Source organism: Phyllobates terribilis, unplaced genomic scaffold (assembly GCF_046119375.1).
Source record: "Phyllobates terribilis strain yellow unplaced genomic scaffold, ASM4611937v1 Scaffold_3__8_contigs__length_932513732, whole genome shotgun sequence".
NCBI classification, from domain to species: domain Eukaryota; kingdom Metazoa; phylum Chordata; class Amphibia; order Anura; family Dendrobatidae; genus Phyllobates; species Phyllobates terribilis.
The window spans coordinates 470,058,183-470,070,184 of record NW_027362763.1 but is presented as its reverse complement, the minus strand read 5'-3'; the positions used below and the strand labels follow the sequence as shown (position 1 = coordinate 470,070,184).

The window sequence follows — 12,002 nt, the reverse complement described above, 5'->3', positions numbered from 1 at the left end:
CCGGTCATGCTGAAGGATGTTGCAGGCAGCAGATCGCTCTCCCCGGCGTCTCCAGACTCTGTCACGTCTGTAACATGTGCTCAGTGTGAACCTGCTTTCCTGGTGTTCTGTGGCAAATGCAAAGCGTCCTGCACGGTGTTGGGCTGTGAGCACAACCCCCATCTGTGGACGTCGGGCCCTCATACCACCCTCATGGAGTTGGTTTCTAACCGTTTGTGCAGATACATGCACATTTGTGGCCTGCTTGAGGTCATTTTGCAGGGCTCTGGCAGTGCTCCTCCTGTTCCTCCTTGCACAAAGGCGGAGGTAGCTGTCCTGCTGCTGGGTTGTAGCCCTCCTACGGCCCCCTCCACATCACCTCGTGTACTGGCCTGTCTCCTGGTAGTGCCACCAGCCTCTGGACACTACACTGACAGACACAGCAAACCTTCTTGCCACAGCTCGCACTGATGTACCATCCTGGATGAGCTGCACTACCTGAGCAACTTCTGTGGGTTGTAGTGTCCGTCTCATGCTACCACGAGTGTGAAAGCACAACCAACATTCAAAAGTGACCAAAACATCAGCCAGAAAGCATTGGTACTGAGATGAGGTCTGTGGTCCCCACCTGCAGAACCACTCCTTTATTGAGGGTATCTTGATAATTGCCAATAATTTCCATCTATTGTCTATTCCATTTGCACAACAGCATGTGAAATTCATTGTCAATCAGTGTTGCTTCGTAAGTGGAGAGTTTGATTTCACAGAAGTTTGATTTACTTGGAGTTATATTTTGTTGTTTAAGTGTTCCCTTTATTTTTTTGAGCAGTGTATATATATACATATATATATATATATATATATATATATATATATATGTACATTAAAAGAATGCAGCAGCACTCCATATGGCCAAGATATATATATATATATATATATATATAAAACAAAGGTTTTTGGCGCATAAATTGGCCAATTCATGTGTGCCCATCAACCACGGCAAGGTAACCTTACTATAAGGGGGTGTAACTGCCTCTTCCTTCGTTTTTTGTAAGTACTTGTTGCTGAGCAAAACAGTTTAGATCTAATATTTTCATTGTTAAGACTTATCTTGGCCATATGGAGTGCTGCTGCATTCTTTTAATGTACATATATATATATATATATATATATATATATATATATATATATACATACACATACATACATACATATACACACACATCTTACTACACAAAGAGCTTAATGTTGAGGTGAATCCGAGAAACACATCAGCTGCAATACTTCAGGCAGATCATGTGTAAATCTCTCTGTATGCTATCCCCTCTGGCCTACTGAAGTATTGCAGCTGATGTTTTTCTTGGACCTCAATATTAAGCTCTTCTTTGGCCCTCCTCCGGCTTCATCATCATTGTTGAGGAGGACGACGACCTGGGCGATGTTTAATCTCGGCCAGGCCCCTACTCCTCTTTCTCTCATTCCCTCTTCTCTGTGATCCGTGGAAAAGGCTCCTGCATGAAGGGGCTGAGTCACACTCTGTGGCAGCGGCAGCTGAGGACAGGCATGGAGCTGCTGTACTGTGAGGTGGACACGAACCGCAGGGCCCATGTGGACCGGAACCTCCTGACTGAGCGGGTGCTGCGGACGATGCTGAAGGCGGGGGAGACCGGCTGCCCCTCCACCAGCTACTTCAAGTGTGTGCAGAAGGAGATCCTGCCCTACATGAGGAAGATCGTGGCCACATGGATGTTGGAGGTGCATGTGGCACCTCCGCCCGGGGTCTGCTGCGGCCTGGAGGGCTGGGTGGGTGGTCAGCAGATGGCCTGCGCCCCCTGTGCCGCAGAGCCATGTGCTGGCGCCCCCGGGGACATGGAGAGTCACAGCAGGCGCCAGTTGTTCTTCCGAGCCTGCCACCCCCGGGGTCACCTCTGCCTTCCCCAGGTGTCACTACCTGACCCGCCGTCTACGCCTGCGAGACTCCGCCACCTTCATCGTCTGCTGGGAATTAGGATTTCATGTGAATATATTTTAGCTTTGCCCCAAAAAACCCTAAAAAAAATCTGCAACCAAAACTGCCTCCTCTGCCCTCAATGAAGGGAGCAGAAAAGGGTGCAGAATTTTCCGAAGTCATTGCATTAACCCCTGCAAGACCAGAGGGGAAGGGAAGGGCTGCTCTGGGGGGTAAGATGACAATTTTGTTGTTTATCGTGTAGAAAGGCTGAAAGTGAATAGACATGGGTAATTTGAGTTAGTTTTTATTATGTAGAGCACACTTTTCTAGCTTCCGAAACTTGTTTCGAAACTCGGGCTGCTTATACATACATACACACACCTTTCCTAAATATATAGTGCAATGGAAAGATGACTTGGAGCTCTTGTTGTCCATGGAGCAGAAACAACGGATCTTTCTGCTATCTCACAAAACCTTCATTAGCTACAGTGAGCAGGAGGTGATCTTCAAAATTCACTCACATTGGTACTGAGTCCACACTAGTAAGAATTTCATGTCAATAGCACTTTTAGAAAAACATTTACTTAAATTGTTGACGTGTTCAATACTGATTTCACCCGCTGTATGTATGTGTGTATATATACACACAGATATAATGTATTTATAGAAATAATTAACATAAAAGTATTTCTGTGCCTTGATTGTACATATAGAAGTAAATAAGACAAAAGAGAAGGATTTAAGGGTTTTCATGATGTACAGGTGCATCGCACTTAACTAGAATATCATTAAATAGTTAATTTATTTCAGTTCTTCAATACAAAAAGTGAAACTCATTTATTATATAGAGTCATTACAAACAGAGTGATCTATTACAAGTGTTTATTTCTGTTAATGTTGATGATTGTGGCTTACAGCCAATGAGAACACAAAAGTCATTATCTCAGTAAATTAGAATACTTTATAACAGCTTGAAAAATGATTTTAACATCCGAAATGTTGTCCTTCTGAAATGTATGTTCAGTAAATGCACTCAATACTTGGTCGGGGCTCCTTGTGCATCAATTGCTGCATCAATGCGGCGTGGCATGGAGGCGATCAGCCTGTGGTACTGCTGAGGTGTTATGGAAGCCCAGGTTGCTTTGATAGCAGCCTTCAGCTCGTCTGCATTGTTGGGTCTGGTGTCTCTCATCTTCCTCTTGACAATACCCCATAGATTCTCTATGGGGTTAAGGTCAGGCGAGTTTGCTGGTCAATCAAGCACAGCGATACTGTTGTTTTTACACCAGGTATTGGTACTTTTGGCAGTGTGGACTGGTGCCAAGTCTTGCTGGAGAATGACGTTTCCATCTCTAAAAAGCTTGTCGGCAGAGGGAAGCATGAAGTGCTCTAAAATTTCCTGGTAGACGGCTGCGCTGACTTTGGTCTTGATAAAACACAGTGGACCTACACCAGCAAATGACATGGCTCATCAAACTATCACTGATTGTGGAAACTTCACACTAGACCTCAAGCTGCTTGGATTGTGTGCCTCTCCACTCTTCCTCCAGACTCTGGGACCTTGATTTTCAAATGAAAATTGGAACTCTGGGACCTTGTGGAGTGTGTCAATGACTGCCATCTGTCAAGTCAGCAGTCTTCCCCATGATTGTGGTGCCTACTGAAACAGACTAAGGGACCTTTTTTTAATGCTTAGGAAGCCTTTGCAGGTGTTTTTGTTAATTATTTTAATTTACTGAGATAATGACTTTTGTGTTTTCATTGGATGTAAGCCATAATCATCAACATTAACAGAAATAAACACTTGAAATAGATCACTCTGTTTGTAATGACTCTATACGAGTTTCACTTTTTGTATTGAAGAACTGAAATAAATGAACTTTTTGATGATATTCTAATTTTGTGAGATGCACCTGTATAACTGACAATTAGTCAAAATTAGCTGCTATTTGGGTTCATAGAGGGATTAAAAATGGTAATAAGAATTCACCCTAGCACATGAAGTATAGCACACTGTTGACTTAGCAATACAGCAAAACTGATTGTAAATTCAGGTATCCTCCTTTCTGAGCTCTAGCAGCACAGACACAAATTCTGCACACTTCAGCAGCAGACATAGACCAAAGCTTTGTTGTCTCTCTTAGGTATTCCCGTGTCCTGCAGCAATCATATATAACCTGTATAGCTACTAGATTTTTTTATTTAACACAATATAAATGGCAATCACTTATGAAACAGCCCCTTTAAGACTAAGCACTTGACACTTTTGTCAAATATGTTTATATGAAGCAAGATGTCTAATACTGGTGCATGTGGAGTCAAAGCTGTGTGTACCTTATTTTGAGTGGAGGTTTTTACCTTTTTTATGTTTTGCAGTCTTTTCTGAATTTTTTGTTTATTTACAGCTTACAACATTATTGCAAAGTTTCTTATTTTCATGTGTAATACTGATTTATGAAATAAAACTTAAAACAATGGTTATCATGAATTTTGCAGTGCCTGTCGGTACATTTTATTGTTTCTTTGTCTCTTATTGGGGATACTGGGGTGTATTTTGTACCTAAGTTCAAATTGCAAACCATGATGTTATTAACGGTATGGCTACCAAAACATTTAACCTTTAAAAAAAAAAAATCATGCGTACTGACAATATTTAGGTGTAATAACAATGTGACATTTACATTATATTTGCAAATTCTCTCTTCAGAGAAGAGGACTTAAACTCTAGTGCCACCTATTGGAAGTGGCAATCCTAAAAGTCAATATCAACCCTTTAACGAGCCTTGTCATATGAAATCCAAACCAGAATCTCAATTTGCAGACAAGTGTTTCACGGTGTTGCAAAGTATGAGATCTGATTTGGATGCATGAATGGCCTCTGACTGGGTTCTACAGTACATTTCATTGACACCGTATATACTTGAGTATAAGCGGAGCTTTTCAGCACATTTTTGTGCTGAAAACGCCCCCCTCGGCTTATACTCGGGTATATACTAGAGTATATAGAAATTCCGGTGGTGGATAGTGGTTGGGGGGGCTTGCGGCGGTGGAGGAGCAGTGCACACGCAGTAGCAGCGGCTGCAGCTACCACGTGTGTTCGGTGCTAAAGGAAAATGAATATTCCCCCTTCTCCACTCCCATGGGCGTTGAGAAGAATTAATATTCATTCTCTTTAGTGGCGGGCACAGAGGAGCTCTGAACTGTGGCTCCTGCAGACAGTGCCCGCTACTAAAGAGAATGCATATTCGCTCCTCTCCACGCACATAGTCCCGGGCGAGCAGAGGAGTGAATATGCCGGTAGCTCATATCAGAGTCTGAGAGCGTATGGCAGTGACACCATATGCTGCTCAGATGCTGACATGAGCGGCTGCAGCAGAACAGGACGCAGCGCTGGAGCAGAGGTGAGGAAGGAAGGCGAGTATAAGTGTCTATTTTTTATGTGTGCAATGATGGGGCCATACGTACCAGGATTGGGGGATGAGGGGGGCATACATACCAGGAGTGGGGGATGAGAAGGCCATACATACCAGGATTGGAGATGAGGGTGCCATACATACCAGGATTGGAGATGAGGGTGCCATACATACAAGGATAGGAGATGAGGGTGCCATACATGCCAGGATTGGAGATGAGGGTGCCATACATACCAGGATTGGAGATGAGGGTGCCAAACAAACCAGGATTGGAGAAGAGGGTACCAGGATTGGGGATTGGGGAGTGATGGGTGCCATACATACCAGGATTGGGGAGTGATGGGTGCCATACATACCAGGATTGGGGAGTGATGGGTGCCATACATACCAGGATTGGGGATGAGGGGTCCATGCATACCAGGATTGGGAATGAGGGAGCAATGCGTACCAGGATGGGGAAATTTACCAGTAGCTGCTGCATTTCACATCCTAGGCTTATACTCAAGTCAATAAGTTTTCCCAGTTTTTTGTGTTAAAATTAGGTACCTAGCCTTATACTCGAGTATATACGGTATATTATTTTTTTGGCTCTGTTTACACAAATCCAATTGTCACTCATTTGTAATGGATCTTAAAAAAAAAATAAAAATAACAGATTTGTTACAAGCAGAGCGAAAACGGATACAAAATCTAAATAGAATTTTCCATTTTTTTAATAGATTCATATAAAAAAACTGTCCTATTTCAAAATAGACATTTTGGTATGTGTTTTGTATTCCTTTTTGCTGTTTAGAACAGATCTGTTTTACTATAGTTGTCCCTAATCACCTCCAGTGTTCTGTGCATGCAAATTGCTAAAAAACAGATCCATTAATGGATGGCCATATTTTATTTTAACTTCTTATGTTGTTCAATATATATATAAAAAAAAAGGTTTCAGTTGCCATTCACTTTTTTGGGCACACTGCGTTATTTGATCCAGTTAAAAAATAGCAGCTGGAAAGTAGGCAAATGGAAAACATTTTATGGCATGTCAGTTCTCTTCCAAATCAATGCGTTCCATACTGGAACATTTTATTTCCATGTTTTTTATCCCAAATTGGATACAAAAGTTGAAACAAATACTGGACACATGAACAGACACTTAGGGAAAATGTGTTTTCCTGTATTTAGTAAAATGTATGTAAAAACAGAGACTTCAGTGGTACCTGCAAGCGTCCAGATGGTCCAGCGACACCTCCCAGATCATGCCACCTAGGATAGATGACATCACCACAGCTTATTCAATTATATTGTTAATGTTAATAACGGTATAAGTGCATTAACAGTACTTCTAAGGAATAACAAGCAGTGGATGTGGGCAGTGTAGACGAGCAGCTGGAAGAATCCTGAATAGGAGGCGCTGATAGGGTTAATAGGACCAATATACGGGTTCAGGTTTATTAAAAATTACATGAGATGGGCGGAACTAGTCATTCACACCCTCCAATCCAGGAGGTGCAGCTGACTTAAAAGGGCAGCTGAGCTATTAATTTCTTGTCTGGGAGTAGAGGTGCAAACACCTTTGGTATTTGGGTCTGTGTATGCAAGGTATTCAAGGTGGAGGACCAGTGTATGTTGCTTAGACTCTGCAAGAGGCTGAGTATTGGACTTTGAATACTGAGCAGCTGAACCGCTCTGTTTCTCATACTGCTGTATGGACTCTTTGTTTTGTTATAACTTTCTGCTGGAAGTTTATGGCGTTAATAAACATTCCTGTTTGGACAAGAAACTGCGTGCCTGTGTGAACGCTGCCAACTACCAACGAGCTAAATCCCTACAGCAGACACGGTTTTTAAGATTGATAAAATAAAAGAGTGAGAATAAGTCAGGAGCATAACTTATGTAGGAAAAGTTCTCAGCATGCTAAATTTTCATTTCTGAGCACTAATGTGCTTTAATCAAGTTAATCTATAATAGACAACTAATTAGCCGAAAAACCTCTATTATTTATAAATTATTAAGTATTTAAAAGAGAAAAATTAATTTAATGTAATAACTAAATTCAAATGAAAAATACTTACTTTTCATCAGGCCTTAGGACACTGCAATATGCATCCGGTCGATTAACAAAGAATCCCGTTCTCTTCACAACATTTTCCGCAATCACATTGAGTCGATCCAAAACGTTGCAAAGTTTACTGAAATATAGCATATATTAGTTTGGGGAAAAAATGTTCAAAACTAGTTACTTTTATTTGACTATATATATGCTGATAATATGAATACAATTCTTAACATTGTAGACATTGTAATTATAACTCCTAGCCAATAATAAACTACCAATCATGCTGTAATGGGGCTTGATTTGGAACTCTAAATATCGTCACTTGAGTCTTGACAGTATTGCTGCACCACAGTTACCAAATGCAATCAAGATCAGTGAAGACAGAAGTTTATTAATGAGATAGGAGATGCCAGCTGCTACTGATCAGATTCTTTACAGAAGGAAGAGAAAGGAGCTGGAAGTAGAGCTCACCCCCACCTCCCGCTTCTCCTTTCTGCATAGAATCTTATGAGGAGCAACTGCTGCCATCTCCCATCTCAGTAATGTAACACTCTGTCTTCACTGAATGCTGATTTCACCCAAGAATTCAGAGTTTTGAAAATGAGTGATCAGTCCTGATAGAGAAAGAAGCAGATCTCTCTGATAAGATACACTGCAAAGTTTTTTATTTTCATGTACATTATTGATTCATGTAATAAAAATTAAATTGACAGTTACTCTTTAACCCCTTTCTGACGTGAGGCATAATAATACGTTACTGTGCCCTGGACCTTAATGACCAGGTATTATTACGCCTTCGTGATCGCGCCGAGGCCATGCAGGCGTGATCGCCACTGGGTGTCAGCTGATTCTGACAGCTGACACCCAGCTCTCGGTGCCAAGAGCGGTACCGCACCGCTACCAGTACATTAACCTCCCGAAAAGCTGCGATCTAAGTCAAATAGCAGCATTTCGGGAGCAGGGTCTTACCTTGGATCTGAGACCCAGTGCAGGGTCCCGATCGTTGCCATGGTGACCTGATGTCGATCCAGGTCACCAGGCACCAACAAGTTGGTTAGCGCATGATCTAACTATCTAACTTGTGTCAGTGCAGTGCTAACAGACCGCAGAGCATAGGGATGCTGCTGCATCCCTATGCTATACAAGTGATCAGCCTACAAAAAATGAAAGTCCCATAGTGGGACAAAGTAAAAAAGTGAAAGAAAATGAAAAAAATGGTACAAATATTTAAAAAAAAAACTGAAAAAATAATCAAAAAAAATACAAATATATTGTACCCATAAATAAATACTATGAAAAACAAACAAACAATAAAATTACACATATTTGGTATTGCTGTATTCTGAATGACCTGACCTTTAAAACTGTCCCACTAGTTAACCCCTTTAGTGAACAGTATATATAAAAAAGGCAAAAAATGGTGCTTTATGATCATATTGCCGAACAAAAAGTATACTAAAACGCGAACAAAAAGACAAATGAATAAAAAAGGGTACCGCTGAAAACGTAATTGTGTCTCGCAAAAAAACAAGCTGACATACAGCTCCATCAGCCGAAAAATAAAAAAGTTATAGCATTCAGAATAAAGCGATGCAAAAGAAAAGCTCCAAAACATAAAAAAAAAAAACTATAAAAGTTTAGTATCGCTGTAAACGTACTGACTTAGTGAGAATAAAGCTGCCTTATCAATTTTACCACACGCAGAACGCCATATAAAAAACAAAAAAAAACAATTCCTGATTTATTGGTTTTTGTTTATTCTGCCTCCCAAAAATCGGAATAGATCAAAAAATGTCACATGCCCGAAAATAGTACCAATAACAACGTCAACTTGTCCCGCAAAAAACAAGCCCTTACAATGACTCTGGCGGCCGAAATATGGAAAACTTATAGCTCTCAAAATATGGCGATGCAGAAACTAGTCTTTGCAAAAAAAAAAAAGGTGTCTTTTAGTGTGTGACAGCTGTCAATACATAAAAACCCGATATAAATCTGGTCTCGCACCGACCCGAACAATAAAATCGTCTAATCACTTATACTGCACGAGGTACGGCGTAAAAAATATATCAAACAAATTCTACACCTGCTGCTCATTTGTTCATTGGGCCTCACAAAGTTCGCAGTATGGCTCGGCTCACATTAATCCTGCGCTCTTGCACTGAGCGCTTACACCGGGGTTTCAATGTAAATTTCTCAAATGCGTAATTCAGACGGAAACCCCGGCGGAAGATTACCTGTAATGAGGCAGATGGAAGCACTGTGGAAACCGTCGGGCCTGTGATCCCATGGTGTCCCTCTTTTTATTAGGCGTGCATAAAAGTGCCGTCGGCCACAGTTTTGTCAACTTCGGAAAAAAGGACACCGCTGAGGCCAGACGGAGTGCAGAGTAACTCTGCTGCCTCATTATAGTGAATGGATCCCTCGGGATACGGTTAGGTTTGCGTTAGGATTAGGGTTGTGTTAGGGATAGGGTTGTATTAGGGTTAGGATTAGGTTTAGGTTTGTGTTAGCGTTGGGATTTTTTTGAAAGTAGTAAAGAAGAAATGATAATGATATGATGACTAGTGTTGAGCGCAAGTCCTTGCTACTTGAGTTTGCATCGGGTGCTCAGGTATGCAAAAAAACAAGCAGGGATTGCCTGCCATACACGAGCAATCCCCGCTTGTTTTTTTTGGGGTGTTTAACAACCATGAAACATGCGGAGCAGGGACTTGAGCACGTCATTTGAGCACCCGCGATACTTGGTGCATACCCAAGTTCCCGATGCAAACACAAGTAGCGAGCACTTGCGCTCAAGGCTAATGACAACATATTCAATATGGTGACCTAATGTTATCAAATTCTGTGTCGTACCTCTGGGTTCAAAATGTTCACTATACTCCTTGATAAAATCCTTGAGGGGTGTAGTTTACAAAATGGGGTTACTTGTGCGGGGTTTCCAGTGTTTAGGCACATCAGGGGCTCTCCAAACATGACATGGCGTCTGCTCTCAATTCCAGCTAATTTTGCGTTCAAAAAGTCACACAGTGCAGCTACCCTTCTGAACCCTGCCGTGTGTCCAAACAGTGTTCTTTTCTCCACAAGTGGGGTATCTGCTTACTCAGGAGAAATTACACAACAAATGGTTTGGTGCAATTTCTCCTGTTACCCCTATGACATCGCAAAATTTGGGGCTGAAAAAGATTTTTGTGGGAAAAATGTGAAAATGATATTTTAACAGCTTAATGTTATAAACTTTTGTAAAGCACCTGGGGGGTTCAAGGTGTATACCACACATCTAGATAAGTTCCCTGAGGGGTCTAGTTTCCAAAATGGGGTCACTTGTGGGAGGGTATCCACTGTTTAGGCACATCAGGGGCTCCCCAAATGCAACACGGCGTCCGCTAATTATTCAAGCAAATTTTACATTCAAAAAGTCAAATAGTCCTCCTTCCATTCCGAGCCCTGCCGTGTGCACAAACAGTGGTTTACCCCCACATATGGGGTATCCGCTTACTCAGGAGAAATTTCACAACAAATGGGAAGGTGCAATTTCTCCTGTTACCCTTATAAAATGCAAAATTGAGGGCTGAAAAACATTTTTGTGGGAAAAATGTGAAAATTTAATTTTTACGGCTCAATGTCATAAACTTCAGTGAAGAACCTGAGGGTTCAAGGTGCTCACCACACATCTAGATCCTCCCCTTCTGAGCCCAGCTGTGCATCCAAACAGTGGTTTTGCCCCACATATGGGGTATCGACGTGCTCAGAAGAAATTGTACAACAAATGTTGGCATCAATTTTTTCCTGTTACCCTTGAGAAAATGAAAAAAATTGGGTCTAAAGTAACATTTTGGTGAGAAAAATTTAAATGTTCATTGTTGGTACCTGCCAACAATGAACAGCCTAGATCTGAATGAATGAAATATTCTCATTGAAAACTTTGTTCTGTACAAAGTTGAATGAGCTGACAACAAAATCACACAAAAATCATCAATGGAAATCAAATTTTATTAACCAATGGAGGCCTGGATTTGGAGTCACCCCAAAAAATTAAAGTGGAAAAACACACTACAGGCTGATCCAACTTTGATGTAATGACCTTAAAACAAGTCAAAATGAGGTTCAGTGTTGTGTGTGTGGCCTCCACGTGCCTGTATGACCTCCCTACGACGCCTGGGAATGCTCCTGATGAGGTTGGGGAGGGTCTCCTGTGGGATCTCCTCCCAGACCTGGACTAAAGCATCCGCCAACTCCTGGACAGTCTGTGGTGCAACGTGACGTTGGTGGATGGAGTAAGACATGATGTCCCAGACGTGCTCAATCGGATTCAAGTCTGGGGAATGGACGGGCCAGTCCATAGCTTCAATGCCTTCATCTTGCAGGAACTGCTGACACACTGCAGCCACGAGGTCTGGCATTGTCCTGCATTAGGAGGAACCCAGGGCCAACCGCACCGGCCTATGGACTCACAAGGGGTCTTAGGATCTCATCTCGGTACCTAATGGCAGTCAGGCTACCTCTGGTGAGCACATGGAGGGCTGTGCGGCCCTCCAAAGAAATGCCACCCCACACCATTACTGACCCACTCTCCACGGCGTCTCCAGACTCTTTCACATGTGCTCAGTGTGAA

The 12,002-nt window shown here is 42.0% G+C and overlaps 1 protein-coding gene across 5 annotated transcripts in view; it reads right to left on the bottom strand.

Moving 5' to 3' along the window:
* The window catches only part of FIG4 (FIG4 phosphoinositide 5-phosphatase), a 506,946-nt gene that overhangs the window by 302,462 nt on the left and 192,482 nt on the right, over positions 1–12,002 (bottom strand). For all 5 annotated transcript variants that reach the window (XM_073675847.1, XM_073675844.1, XM_073675845.1 and 2 more), the window contains 2 exons: positions 7,407–7,523; positions 6,552–6,597 (listed from right to left, as the gene is read on the bottom strand). In XM_073675847.1, the coding sequence (XP_073531948.1) occupies positions 6,552–6,597; positions 7,407–7,523 (163 nt within the window). The remainder of the gene's footprint in view (positions 1–6,551; positions 6,598–7,406; positions 7,524–12,002) is intronic.